This window comes from Kogia breviceps, chromosome 4, assembly GCF_026419965.1.
Source record: "Kogia breviceps isolate mKogBre1 chromosome 4, mKogBre1 haplotype 1, whole genome shotgun sequence".
Lineage (NCBI taxonomy): Eukaryota > Metazoa > Chordata > Mammalia > Artiodactyla > Physeteridae > Kogia > Kogia breviceps.
In genome coordinates this window covers 182,544,551-182,558,651 of record NC_081313.1, presented here as the reverse complement: position 1 = coordinate 182,558,651, position 14,101 = coordinate 182,544,551, and the positions used below count along the sequence as shown (strand labels likewise).

Below are 14,101 nucleotides of genomic sequence, written 5' to 3'. Positions count from 1 at the left end.
TCACGGTTCTGAAGGCCACAAGTCTGAAACTGAAACGGGGTGTGGGCAGGGCTGTGCTCGCTCCGGGGAGTCGGGGTGGGGGGGTCCTTCCCACCCCTCCCAGCTCCTGGTGTGGCCCACGGTCCTTGGTGTCCTGGGCCTGTGGTCCCATCACCCCGGCCTCTGTCTCCATCTTCACGTGGCTTCTCCTCTGAGTCTGTCTCCGATTTTTTAAAGATTTTTTTTTTTGATGTGGACCATTTTTAAAGTCTTTATTGAATTTGTTGCAGTGTTGCTTCTGTTTTACGTTTTGGTTTTTTGGCCCGGAGGCATGTGGGATCCTAGTGCCCCGACCAGGGATCGAACCCACACCCCCTGCATTGGAAGGAGGAGTCTCCACCACTGGACCGCCAGGGACGTCCCTGTGTCTGTCTCTTATAAGGTCACTGGATTCAGGGCCATCCTCATCCAGGATGAGCTCATGTCAAGACCCTTAATTTAGTTACATCTGCAAAGACGTTTTTTCCAAATAAGGAAGGCCCCGTTCTCACATCTGGAAGCAACCACTGCACCATCCTGTCCCCCCAGTTCCACGCCTTCCCTGCCCAGGACCCTCTCCCCCCCAGCCCTGGACCCTTCTACGACACATGGAAGATAGAAGACTAAGACCCTCCCTCGCCTGGATCCCTCCCAGGGCTCCTCAGAATAAAATCCACACCCTCACCACCAGTCACCACCTGGGGAAGGGCTGGATTTCAAACTCCACCCTCTCAGAAAAATGCACTGAAAATCTTAAGCTGGGGGCTTCCCTGGTGGCGCAGTGGTGAAGAATCCGCCTGCCGATGCAGGGGACACGGGTTCGAACCCTGGTCCGGGAAGATCCCACATGCCGCGGAGCAACTAAGCCCGCGCGCCACAACTACTGAGCCTGCGCTCTAGAGCCCGCGAGCCACAACTCCCGAAGCCCATGCTCTGCAACAAAGAGAAGCCACCACAATGAGAAGCCCGCGCACCACAACGAAGAGTAGCCCCCTCTCGCCACAACTAGAGAAAGCCGGCAGGCAGCAACCAAGACCCAACACAGCCAAAAAAAACACAAATAAATTAATTTTTTTAAAAAACAGAAACCTTAAGTTGGAACATTTTAGCAATGGACAGATGGGTGTGACAGAGAATAAAACCCTCACGTTTTCTCTCCCCTTATCTCTGCATTCAAAACGTTTCACAGGAAGAAGTAGAAAGCAAACAAACCAAAGCAGACAGCCAGAGACGGAACAGTGGCTGGTGTCCTGAGCATGAGGTCCGGAGAAAGGGCGGTTTGGGGGCAGCCAGGGCCAGGTGGAAAGGGCCGGTCGGAGACCCGGGAAGGCGCGCCCGGTGACAGGCACAGCCAGGCAAAGGCTCGGGGCAGGGACCGTGCCAGCAAGGCTGGAGGCGAGCGTGGGGGAGGTGAGGGCGCTGAGGCCTGAGGGTCAGCGGGGCCCCAGGGAGGAGTTTGGCTATTCCTCCTTCCTGCCTGGCTAGAGCCAGCAGTGGCCTGTCTGTGCCAGCAGCAGAGCCGGGGGGCGCTTTCCTTGCCCTTCTGTTTGTGGATCTGTGGACAGCTCCCAGGGCCCCCGCAGGCCTCAGAGGCCAGTGGGGGAGACCCAGGGAGGATCCTGGTTCTCCCATGGCCAATTAGGGGCGCCCGCAAGCTCAGGCCTTGCCGGCCGGCAAGGAGCACAGGGTGCGCACAAGGACAGAGAGCTGGGGGGGCGAAGAGGAGAGTTGAGGGTGACCGGATCGGCTGCTTTCGACAGGCAGGGTCAGAGGTGCCCCGTGGAACACAGGCCTGCAGGACAGCCAGTGACATCTGAATTTCAGATAGACAACAGATCGTTTTTAGTGTAAGTATATAGCAGATAGTGTGTGGGATATATTATACTAAATAATTAGTGATGTTTTGCAAATCTGAAATTCAAATGTAACTGGGTGTCATGTGTTTTTATTTGCTGAATCTGGCCCCCCTTGCCTGGGCTCACCCTAAAGGCCTCTTCTTAGAAGCAGAAGGGGACACGGGACCCTCCTGACCCGACCGGGGCCAGGACCCGGCTGAGCAGGGAGGGGGCAGGGAGGCACCACTGTGTGCTGGCAGCCCCACGGTTTCCCACGAGATCCGCCCTCAGCCCCGCCTCCGGGGCCGATGGGGGCACAGAGATCCGCCCAGGCCCGGAGGTGCTTTGAGGCCAGCTGGCCGCTTGCCCCCCTCCTCCCGCACGTCCCTCTCGACCCCGCCCCGTGCAGCCCTGCTGAGTCTGCCAGTGCGTCTCCAGGAGGAGAGGCCTCTGTCCTGGCCCCTCTGCCACACCCTTCTAGCCTTTTCCTCCAGGATCCCCGGCCTCGGGCCTCGCAGGAGGGCTCTGCAGGGGCTGCTGCCCCTCCTCATACACGTGTCACCTCCAAGAGGCCACCTGGCCCCTCATCTAAAGCGGTGCCCCCTGATCGACATCACCCCATTTTTTTAAATTGAGATGCTTCACATACCATACAATTCACCCACGAAAGCGTAAACAGTTCTGGGACATCCACAGAGTTGAGCACTCAGCATCTCAATCAGTTGTAGAACATTTCATCACCCTAAAAAGCAACCCCGTCGCCATGAGCAGTCCCCCCGCCTCCCCAGCCCCGACTACCACGAACCCACTCTCTGTGTCTGTGGATCTGCCTGTTCTGGACGTTTCCCATCAATGGAATCACATGCCGTGTGTCCTTCTGGGTCTGGCTTCTCTCACGGAGCGTCGTGTTCTCAGGGTCCGTCCACGTGGTAGCGAGCATCAGGGCTTCACCCCTTTTCACGGCTGAGTGACGTTCCCGTGTGTGGAGGGACCACATTTTCTTTATTCATTCACCCATTGACGGGCATTCGGGCTGTTGCACTTTTTGGCTGTTGTGCTGCTGTGAACATTGCAGTGGAAGTTTCTGTATGGACGTGAGTTTTCAGTTCTCTGCGGCACACACCTAGGACTGGCATTGCTGGGTCAGGTGGTCACTCCGTTTAAGCTTTTGAGGAGCGGCTGCACCATTTCACCACCTCACCAGCCCTGCCCAGGGTTCCACTTCCTCATCTTGTTATTTTCTGCCCTTCTGCGGAGGGCCATGGTGGTGGGTGTGAAATGGTGTCTCGCCGTGGTTTCTGCCCCTGTCTTCCCCTGAGCAACTTCTCATGTGCTAATGTTATTTGCGTGTCTTCTTTGGAGAAATGTGTTTTCAGATCCTTTGTCCATTTTTTAATTGGGTTACTTGTCCTTTTTAAGAGTTAAGGGACTTCCCTGGTGGTCCAGTGGTTAAGACTCTACGCTCCCAATGCAGGGGGGCCGTGTTCCATCCCTGGTCAGGGAACTAGATCCCGCACGCCACAACTAAGAGCACACATGCGGTAATGAAGATCCCGCAAGCCGCAATAAAAAAAAAAAAAAAAAAGATCCTGCGTGCCGCAACGAAGACCTCACGCGTGGCAACGAAGATCCCCATGCCGGAGCCAAATAAATAATTTTTTTTTAACTTGAGTTTTAAAAAAAGTTGAGTTGTAAGAGTTCTTTATATATTCTAGATACAAGTCCCTTATCAGATACATGATTTACCAGTATTTTCTCCCATTCCTTGGGTTGTCTTTTCACTTTCTTCTCTGAAGCACAAAAGTTTTTAATTTTGATGAATTCCAATTTATCTGACTTTTTGTTGCTGTTGCTTGTGCTTTTGGTGGCATATGTAAGATACCATTGCCTAATCCAAGGTCACAAAGACTGCATACCTTGGTTTTGTTTGAAAGTATTTTGTCATTTTTAGAAGTATTTGTTGTAAAACACGGGGACCTCAGCGTAGGTGTTCCAGCCAAATACAGGACGGCCAGTTACATTTGAATCAGGTAAATGGTGACACATTCCTTGCAAAACTGTGTTCAAACACTGCACGGGACACTTAACACTAAGAAATTACTCATTCTCTGCCTGATACTCAAACTTAACTGCTGTCCAGCTATTTTTATTTGCTAAATCTGGCAGCTTCACCCCAGGGGACACATCCCACCTGTTCAGAGGGATCCCCATCGCCTCCGTCGATTCTTTTTAAATTTTTTGCACTATGGCAAAGTACACATAAGTTGAGAAATTTACACTTTGAGCGTAAAGTTAAGGTCTTAAACGAGGAAGGACAGCTGGACCCCGCCCGGTCTCGCAGGCCCCGCCCCGTTTCCTAGCAACGTAGCCTCGCCCCTGGCGAGCCCCCCCTGGCCGCAGGGCGGCGCCGCCCATTAGGCTTCCGTAGCGCGAGTCAGCCGGGTCCGCGCGTGCGTATATGCGTCCGCGCGCGTGCGCAGGTGGTGGCCGACTCACCGTGCGCGCCCCCCCCACGACGCCGCCTGCGTGCGCGCGCCCGGCGGCTGTCGGTTCTTATAGCGCCGCGGGCGGCGGCTGCGCGGGGTCGACAGGACGGCGGAACGGTGGGAGGGCGAGACGGTGGGACATGGCGGCCGTGCGGTTCGTGGTGCTGGGTCTCGTGCTGCTGAGCGCTCAGGGCGGCTTCGGGGCAGGTGAGGACCTTGGGGTGGGGTCGCGAAGCGTGCTGGTGGTCTGGCCTGGCTGGGGGCGGCCCGCCCTTTGCTCCAGGGGAGACCGCAGCCCGGGCGAGAGGGAGGAGAACCCGGCCGGTGGAGGGAGACTCCGATCGGAAGACGACCTGCACGAGGCAGCTTAGGAGGGACTTTCCTGCTCGGAGTGCTTGGGTGGGGGGCCGCAGGGGAGCCCCCGGGCGCCCAGGCCCTGGCTGTCATCCGGGAGATGGGCCATTGTCCTCACGGGGGCTCGGGCACCCAGGCACGTGACGGCCCCTGAGCCGGGTCGGCTTTCCGGTTGGAGGGATTGATTGTACTTCTTCCCGGGATTTAGGTCCCGTGTCTCGCTCTGGCTCTGCACTTGTCCCTGGAGTCGCCCGAACACTTACACCCTTGTGGGGTGCTTCCTTCGTTTTTGTCTGATTCCGGGGCCCAGAAGAAGGTGGAGGCTGGTCCACCCTCCTGTTTTTACAGGGATGGAAACGGAGGCCCCGGCCGGGAGGGGAGGTGTTCTAAGGTCACCGTGAGCCCCCCGGCTCAGAGAAGGAACTGTGGGGGGACTGTTTTTACAGACTCTCAAACGGAGCTCCTCACGGGAGGGGCAGGCTCTTGGGTGGGCAGACGTGGTTTAGAGAATGCTCACGGCAAAATGGGTTAGTTAAGGCGTGCTTTTCCGGGAGAAAGCGGGGCAGCCTCTCTTTTGCTTGAAAGAGAGATTTTTTTTTTCCTGTATGGAGCACGACTTCCCGTTTGGTTCTGGGTTAACGATTTATAGTGACCGGAGTGTAGAGAACAAAGTGCAGACCAGCAGGGCCTGGGGCTCTTTCCCCAAGGGAGGCAGGAGCAGGTGGGCTCTGAGGGGGGGGTGGCAGCTGCCCAAGGGCATGGGAGGGGCTACCCCTTAGAGAAGCTTCACCGGCTTACTGCTGACCTACTTTTAGATCTTAGTTCGCCTCTTTCTTTTGCCTCATAATCAATACGGCCATTTATTGACCGCCCTCTGAACGAGGCCCCTGGCAGGCAAGGTGAGTGCCTGGCAGCTTGAGCCCTTTAGACGCAGCCCTCGCCAGCCAGCGGGGAAGGAGGAGGGCCCTCGGTGTTCTGCTGGGGGCACAGCTCCAGTCCATCACCCTTGTCTGTGGGGTTGCACTTACACACTCACACCACGTGGGTGTGTGCAGTGGGCGGTCCTGGTTTATTTACGCTGAGTCTGAATCCCCCTGGGGCTGTCTCTGTGCCTTGTCCTCCTTTTTCACTTTCCACCTTTCCCGGGGACTCTGGGAAAGACCTGAAAGTCTGGGTCACGCATCCTTTTTCTGCCTGGGGTGAGGTGAGTTCGTGGCAGTGTTTGCCTTTCCTGGCCAGGTCAGCTCTCCAGAAAGCTGCCTCAGGGGACTCGGCGGGAGCAGGTGTCTTTGGCGCCCCCATCGCCTGAGGCCCCAGGATGGTCCTCCTCCTGGGAGAGCCCTGCTCTCCAGGCTGTGCAGGGCCCCCGTGGTCCTGGCGGGGCTGGTGGGCAGGCACGGGCTTGCTAGCCTCGGGTGAGGGGCCAGAGCCCGCGGCCCGGGGCTGGCCTCCCAGAGGCGGTCTCTCCTGGCCACCGCCTCGTCCCGAGAGCTCCCTCCAGGATGTGTACCCGAGGCCTGCCTGGCCCTGCGCCCCTCCCAGCCCGGCTGCTGAGTGGGCACAGAGGAGGGGTGGCTGTTTTTAGATGAAGGTGACTTTACTTGAGAACATGGGTTGCAGTCACGTGGTCGGGAAGGAGGGTCAGGCACTCCCGGCCTCCCGGGGCTCTGGGAGGGCCTGCCTGTGCACGGCCCCCCTGTTTGTTCTTGGGGTGCTGCCCCGGGCCTCCTGGGCACTGGGCGTGGCTGGGGGTTGTGGAGGGTGGGCTTTTCACCCTTTTTCCGTCACCGCCTCCTGAGGAGCATTTTGAGGCAGAGTTTCTGATGGCCCTGTCCCAGTGACCTGTCAGTGTCACGGATGTTACATCCCCTACGACAGCAGTCTCTGTGGTGGCCCTGGGGGCCACAACCCGGCACCGCCCTTGGAGTGACCCGGCCTGTTGAGGATGGGTGACCGGCATGTGGCAGGTCACTGGGGCCGATGGGCTGGCTCCCTTGCTGCGTGTGTCCCTCTGGCCAGGACAGGGGTGTTGGCCTGCGGGGCCTCAAGGCAGGGAGGGCTCTCCTGGGCGAGTTGGCCTCTGCAGACACCTGGGAGCGGTGGAGTTGGGGCCCACCTCTGCCCCTCTCTGAGAGCTGAGGCCCCGCCCTGCTGCCACCTGGAGGAGACCTGCGGGCACTCCTCTCTCCTCCAGGAGGTAGGGTGGGGCCTGGGTAAGACCTGCCTGAGCACCCCTGTCCGAGGCTCTAGGGTGCAGAGGCAGGCCCCGTCTGGGCGAAGCACCGCCTCTGGCCTCACTTCCTGCCCTGACTCACCTCCCAGCTCTGTACGGAGCTGCTGGTTCTGCAGTCTTGGGAAATCTTGACGGAGAAATGCGGGTTTCCGGAGGCCTTTGGTGAAAGTGACGCAGAGGTCCAGCCTCACGGCACTGTCTGCCTGTAACCGCCTGGCCTGAGGCCTGAGTTGCCAGTGGGTGGACGTGAAGGTCGGCCCGTCCCCGGGGCCTCGTGGCCAGCCAGGTGTGCTCTCCTACACGGCCGGTGCGCACACGTGTGCCGCGTGCCTCTGCACCTACGTGTCCGTGCACACGTGCGGGCTCCGCTGCGTGTGTGCCCCCAGGAGCGGCGAGCACCTGGCGCTGCAGAGGGGCCTCCCTTGCTTCAGTCCCCGCTGGCCCGGACTTCTGAGACATCCTGTCCCCTTTTAAAGAAAGAGCCAGCAGGTGGCCAGAGGCCGGCCGGTGAGGGCTGGTGGCTCAGGAAGAGGCCCCGCCAGGCCCTGCACGTGTTCTGTGCACGGGCTGGCCTTGGGTCCCGCCTCTCCCACCCAGAGGAGGCTGGCGTCCTCCGGACCTAATGCAGCCGGGGCGCGGGGGCCTGCGTGCGGCCAGCCCGCCCAGGACGTGACACACAGGCCCAGGCGGGGTCCCAGACGCCCAGGAGACGTGTGCTCTGCCCGCAGCCGCTCCAGAGAGCGGCCCGGCCGTGAGGTCCGTCCTGGGATTTGAGCTTCAGCTTCCTTAGCGGCTAAGGAGTCCGTGAGGACGGGCGACCCGAGCAGGCTCTGCTGTCCTGTGCGGCCGGACGCCGTCTTCTCCTGGGTCGGGACCTCTCGCCTCCGGGTTGGATTATTATGGGGCATCAGCCGGAGGAGGGCTCCTGGCGCCGAGTCCAGCCGGGGCTCGTGACCCGCGATCGTCCCGCTTAGCTTCATGTGCTTTGTCTGTGCTCACACGGTTGTGCTGCCAGAAGTCACCGTGTGACCCCAGCGAGGAAGCGGGGGTCCGGGAAGCGGGCGGCCTGCCCGGCGGGTGTTGCGGCCCCGCAGCCTGGCTGCTTTCCTACCGGCTGAACTGTTCCAGTGCAGTGCTGGATCCTGCTTTCACCTGATTTTGTGCCAGAGGCCTCTGGGCCGGCTCCCTCTGTGCCCAAGTCCTGCGGGCGTGGCCTTCTCCAAGGGCCGCCTCGGGTGCATGGGTGTGGGTGACGGTTCTGGAGAAAAGGGCGCTTCCTGGTAGACACCACTGTGCCTTGGACCCGGCTTTATTAACGTCCCCACTGTCCCCAAGGACAGCACAGGCAGCCCTGTGCTGCCCCGGGATCCCGGGTGGTTTGACAGGAGTGTCCCCAGGACACCTGCTCCCAGCCCTGGGATAGAGCTCTCGTGTGGACACTCACTGAAGGTCAGCATCTGGAGGTGCGGCCTGACCCCCAGCAAAGGGTCCTCATTCTGGTCTGCCGTCCTGGCCCCCTCCCTGAACACCCAGAGATCTGGGATCTCCTACCTCTGGTCCCTGGAGAGGAGCCCTCCCCAGCTCGAGCCCAGCCTCCCGACTCCAGAACTGCCAGCGTGCTTCTCACTGTCTGGCTCTAACTGGCTTCGCATTTTGGTTCCTGAAGAGAAGGTCGTAGTGGATGGGGAGGCCTGCTTGGAAATTGAGCGGAAGGGCTGCTGGGAGTCGCCCCAGCGTCCCAGGCAGGAGGACAGACTGTCGTTTGTATGGAGGTTGGGCACCTCCAGGACGGGGCCGCTGCAGCCCCCTGGCCCCCGTGGCCTGAGCACACCTGTCCCACCCACCCCGGGGGGCCTTGCCTTGGTTGTGGGAGAGAGGGGGGACATGCAGGACTACCCAGAGCGAGGGGGGTGACCTGGGCGGTGACAGACTTCAACTTTCCAAAAAGGCCTTTCCGGGCCGCGGGGCCGGACCCATCAGTCGCTGCCCTGGTCCTTGTTCTGGGGCAGGGGTGGGCGCGGCTGCTGTTCCCACGCCCAGGGCCCAGCCAGTTAGGACGATTCCTGGCAGAATCCTGCCCCAGACCCCGAGGGGAGGGCCTTGCCGGAGCCCCATGCGGTTCTGGGCTCTGGGTACCAGCCCTGGCTTCTCTCCCTCTGGGGAGTTGGGGTTGGGAGAAGTGGCCGGCTCCTTGGGTTCTCCCCTGACGCCGTTCTCTCCTCTTCGGCTGCCCAGGCAGCGGGATCCGGATTTCCGTAGATGATGATGGCTCCAGAACCCACCTCACATGCGCCTTGAATCAGAGCGCCACTGAGATCGTGGGCCACCGCTGGGTGAAGGGGGGCAAGGTGCTGAAGGAGGACGCACTGCCCGGCCTGAGGACGGAGTACGAGTGAGTGAGGCCGCCCCTCAGGAACGAACGGGGCCTGCTTGGTCTCCAGGGGCCTCTGGTCAGCGAGTACGGAGGTTGTAGTCGGTGGGCTGGCTCCGGACAGACGTTGGGAACGGGCTCAGACGGGGGTCTGGAGACAGCTGGGGCCCGGGATGCAGGGAGGGTTCAGTGGCTGCCAGACTTCACCACCTCCGAGACCCGCCCCTCCTTCCGGCGCATCGGGGACCCCGGTCTCTGGCTCGCTGGGTTCTGAGCGCCGCCGGGGCCACTGCGGAGCCTTGTCTGGGGGCAGGAGCGGCTCTGGAAGCCCAGGGCTGCTGGATGTGGGTGTGGGGTAAGCTGCCTGCTGCCCCTGCACCTCCTGGTCCCTCCTCCCCGGGGAGGCCCCGCCCCCCCGCCCCCCCGCCCCCGCCCCCGCCCGGCAGGGTTTGGACGCAAGCTTGTCGGCTCACACCCCGCTCTCGGCGTCGGCCTGCAGCGTGGACTCGGACGACCGCTCGGGCCGGTACTCCTGCATCTTCCTTCCAGAGCACGCGGGCCGCGCCGACCTGGAAGTGAAGGGTGGGCTCCCGGGGACCCCGGGCCTGAGGGGCCGGGGTGGAGGCGGGGCCCCGCGGCCCCGGGGTCAGGCTCCAGCCCGCCCTCCTCCCCGCAGGGCCCCCCAGCGTCAAGGCGGTGAAGAAGTCGGAGCACGCCACCGAGGGGGAGACCGTGGTGCTGGCCTGCAGGTCGGACTCCTTCCCGCCCGTCGCCGAGTGGCTGTGGTACAAGATGACCGACTCTGGGGACCGGGCCCTCGCTAACAGCTCCCAGAACAAGTTCTTCGTGGTCTCCTCGGAGACCAGGACGGAGCTGCATATCCCAGACCTGGACCTGAGCTCAGACCCCGGCAAGTACGTCTGCAACGGCACCAGCTCCGAGGGCACCGGCCAGGCGGTCGTCACGCTGCGTGTGCGTAACCGCTTTGCCGCCCTCTGGCCCTTCCTGGGCATCGTGGCCGAGGTGCTTGTGCTGGTCACCGTCATCTTCATCTACGAGAAGCGGCGGAAGCCCGACGAGGTCCTGGATGGTGAGCCGGCCCCCGTGGCGGGGGGACCCCGGGGTCCGGGGCTGCCGTCCGGGAGTGTGGGGCTGAGGGTCAGCCCCCTTGGCCACCGTGTCCCGGGGCCTCCCCGGGGCACCAGCCCCTTTCCCTGGTGGGGGTGTCTGCGGCCCTTACGGCCTCACCTGCCCCTCTCTCCTCCTCACTGGGCTGCCAGCAGGCGTCCTCTGCAGTGCGTGCTCCTCCGTTGGCTCGGTCTCTGCCTGTGCAGGCTGCTTTGGGCCCAGGGCTGTGGCACCAAGCGAGCCCCTGGCCTTGTGTGATGGGGCCGCTGGGGCGCCGGCCCGTGGGCGGGGCTGGGGGCCAGGCAGGGCCCCCGGGTGCCCCTCACGCTGAGACCCCAGGCAGCTCACGTGAGGGTGCGTGTCCTGGGGCTGGCTGGCCTCCACATTGCAGTCAGGGAAGCTGAGGGCAGCGCCCCGCGGGACGGGGCCGCCCAGTGCGAGGCCTGGTGTGCAGACCGCCGCTGACGGCCCGTCCTCCTCTCTTGCATGCGGCTGTGCTCCTACACAGATGAGGACGCCGGCTCTGCTCCCCTGTAAGTCCCGGTCTTGCTTGGGGGCGGGCGGGCGGGGTGCTGGGCAGAGCCGGGAGGTGTGAGGGGCAGCTGTCCGGTCCTCCTGTCACCAGGAAGAGCAGCGGACACCACGTGAACGACAAAGACAAGAACGTTCGCCAGAGGAACTCCAGCTGAGAGGTGAGGGGGGAGGGGAGGGGGCGGCCAAGGGCGGGGCTCCTGCTCCTGAGGCTGGTCCCAGCGTCCCTGCGCCCGCCCCTGCCCCTGCCCCTTCCCCGCAGGACCAGGATGAGTCTGCAGGCCCCCACCCCAGCGTTTGCACAACCCCGCGCCCTGTCCTCTCACGGAAACCCACCTGGCAAAAGCAAACCATGTTGTGCGTTCAAATCGCGTGTTTTCTCACCTTTTTAAAGAAAAACTACACGAGGGTTCTGTGTGTGTAGACCTCTGCCCCTTAGGGGCTTTGCTTTTCTTTTTTAACCATCTCGCGAGCCCTCCGGGGGAGTCGTGAGGTTTGTGCGAGGCCCCTGCCGCCCCCACCGCCCATCCCCTCGAGTCCCCTGGGCTGTTGGTCTCCTGGTCTGGGTGTGCAGGACAGACGGCCCTTTTTCTGAGGCTCCGCCCCAGGTCCACCTCCTGAGACTGCTCGGCCGTGTGGGGCCGGAGCCAAGTCCCTGCCCTAAGTCCCTGCCCTTTGCAGAAGGTCCAGGCGGAGCCGCGGTGCCAAGCATCCTGACGTGAGAAGCCAGTGCTGTCGGGTTACTGCAGGCCTGAGCACGTGGCCGCCCTGAGGGCGTCCCCCTCACCGCTGCCCCGTCCGCCCACCCAGGAAGAGGGTGTCTGCTGCTCTCCTCAGCAGGAGCCGCCGTGACGGGCCTCTCTCCCCACCCCACCTTCCCACTCCCCAATAAAGTCTGGCCCCTCATCCTCTCCCAGCTCCTGTCTGCGCCGAGCCTGGGTCTCACCAAGAAAGCTCGTGGGGGGGGGGGGGTCAGCCGGTGAGGCGTAGTAACGAGGTTAGGGTGCACGGGGGCTGGGTGACGGGTAAAGCCGGGAGTGGCGGACGGACCACTGCAGCAGGACTGGCTCTCCAGTTCTTCTAAGCCCGCTTCTGCCCTTCAGAGGGTATCAGGACAAAACCAGGGCATCCCTCCCACGGGCCCTCAGGTCCAGATGGGCAGCCATGGGCCGCCGCTGCCAGGCACCCAGCTCTCCTGGCCAGAACGCTCCCGGTGCCTTCGGCGGCCTGAGGGGCAGCTGAGCGCCTGTGGCCTCGCTCTGGAGCTGGGAGTCTGTCCTGAGGCACATCTGGGGTGTGGGCGCGGCTGCCCCTCTTGGGACCCTAGCTGGGGGTGCGGGGCAGCCCAGAGAACCCCAGGAGCAGCCCCGCACCAGCCCCCGGGGGGAGAAGGGGGTTGCCTGCTTACCCAGCCTGCATCCCAGTAGCGGGGCCGAACGGGGGCGCGTAGGTGGGGTTGAAGCGGGGGGGGGGGGGGGGGAGCAGGAGGTCATAGGAGGTAGGGTGGAGCCCTGGGACTCTGGTAAGTAACACCTAGGCCTCCCACTGGGCACACCTGGGGAAACAGTGCCAGAGGAGAAAGGGCTTGTCCAGGGTGACCCTTTGCCCACACCCAGGGGCTGTGGTCACCCCATGTCCCCCTCTGGAGCCCTGCCAGACCTGCAGGTCTGGCTGAGGGTCTCAAGCCACCTGCTGGTCAGGGGAGGCAGGGGTCTCAGAGTGTTGGGCCAGCTCGTCCCAAATCTCTAGGGAAGCCAGAAATCTGGGCTCACGTGTGAAGTCTGCATTTTTCAGTGTTGGCAAAAACAAATCCCAACGTACCGACGCCTCAAGAATTGACAGCCTTGGCCCACTGGCCACCAGTTCGAGGCCCAGTGGGTTCTGAGGTGGGACGCAGAGGGCCTCTGCCCCACAAATGCCACAGCCCCGGGATGGGGGGGCGGGGGGGACCCTTGGGGTGGACCAGGCTGCCCCCTGCCTGCTGACCAGGTGTGTCACAAGGGTGACCCGCAGGTCACCTGCGGGTTTCCCTGAGCGCCCACGGGGAGAGTAGGGGTTCCTTTACTGGGGCCTTGCATGGCACAGCCTGGAGGAGATGCTCCCCACTTCACAGGAACTGAGGCTGCAGGTCCCCAAAGCCGTGGGGCTGGGGCTAGGGGCTGCGGCTGGCCCGCCATTCCCTCCAACCACCACCAGAGGGCACCACGTGCACGGCCCTGAGGGCACTTGGGCCCAGGAAGTCAGGGGATACCCTGTCTAGAGGTCTTGCTTGGGATGCCCTGCCTGTCCTGCGTGCCCCCCAGCTGGACACGCTGGGCCCTCGGTCCTGGGTACCCACCATCTAAGCTTTTCTGGTCCAAAGGATGTACGTCTTTGCTTGTTCACTGGGCCACGTGGTTGGCACTGACGGTGTACGTGGGTCCGGGGGTTCTGCCAGCACAGAAGGAGGTGAGGACGAGGCTGGTTCCTCTCGGGGGACGCTGCTGAGGCTGGGTCTCGATGTTGGAGGGCACGTGAGGGTGTCCCCTGCTCGGGGTCTGTGTGTGTCCCCACCCGCACCCCAGCTGGGGCTCCTCCCACCTTCCTGCTGCACCCCCGGCGCCCACACACTTGGGGCTCGGGAACGACTGCTGGTTTCTTTGTCCAGGCGGAAAGTGCGGGATTGTCCGCAGGCAGCGCCTTGGGGGACAAGAGAGGGTGGTGGTACGTGGTGTGGAGAGGGGACCGGGCCCCCAGAGAGGGACGCTGCTCTCGTGGGCTTTTAGGAGAAGCCTGACCAGCAAACAGGGCCACTGGTCTGCACGTTTCCCTCACTGAGCATTCGATGAGCACCGGCAGTCTTCGGGCCCCTGTGCCACTGGGGGCTGCTCTTGGCTGCAGCCGCTGGAGCTGCCTCAGTTTCCCCAGGGGCGGGACAGGAAGTGGCCGGATCCAGTGAGATCATCTTCGGCAAACGCCGAGAGGCTCAGGGCCCGGGGTCTGTCTCGGGGTCCCAGTCGCCGAGGCAGAGGGGCAGGGCTGGGCGCGCCTTCCTTCTGGGGCACAGGCCGCCCGCGCCTTCCCTGGGCCCACCGCCCTCCGGACTGGGAGCCCTTCGAGGACGGGGACGGGGCCTGCGCTGGAGGCATCGGGGGCGCCTCCCAAG

The 14,101-nt window shown here is 62.7% G+C and overlaps 1 protein-coding gene across 1 annotated transcript; it reads left to right on the top strand.

Moving 5' to 3' along the window:
* The first annotated feature begins 4,401 nt into the window (after positions 1–4,401).
* BSG (basigin (Ok blood group)) lies at positions 4,402–11,862 on the top strand. The gene is made up of 7 exons (XM_059063431.2): positions 4,402–4,546; positions 9,162–9,318; positions 9,797–9,879; positions 9,974–10,387; positions 10,934–10,958; positions 11,051–11,117; positions 11,638–11,862. Exons 1-6 carry the CDS (start codon positions 4,480–4,482, stop codon positions 11,112–11,114), a joined length of 810 nt encoding a protein of 269 aa, XP_058919414.1. The 5' UTR covers positions 4,402–4,479; the 3' UTR covers positions 11,115–11,117; positions 11,638–11,862.
* Positions 11,863–14,101: the final 2,239 nt, after the last annotated feature.

What these genes read in the sequence shown, in the direction of transcription:
- BSG (XM_059063431.2), top strand. Translation starts at nt 4,480, where the DNA reads ATGGCGGCCGTGCGGTTCGTGGTGCTGGGTCTCGTGCTGCTGAGCGCT. An exon ending in GCCCGACGAGGTCCTGGATG is followed by an intron (nt 10,388 to 10,933) that starts GTGAGCCGGCCC and finishes GCTCCTACACAG; the next exon opens with ATGAGGACGCCGGCTCTGCT. An exon ending in GACGCCGGCTCTGCTCCCCT is followed by an intron (nt 10,959 to 11,050) that starts GTAAGTCCCGGT and finishes TCCTGTCACCAG; the next exon opens with GAAGAGCAGCGGACACCACG.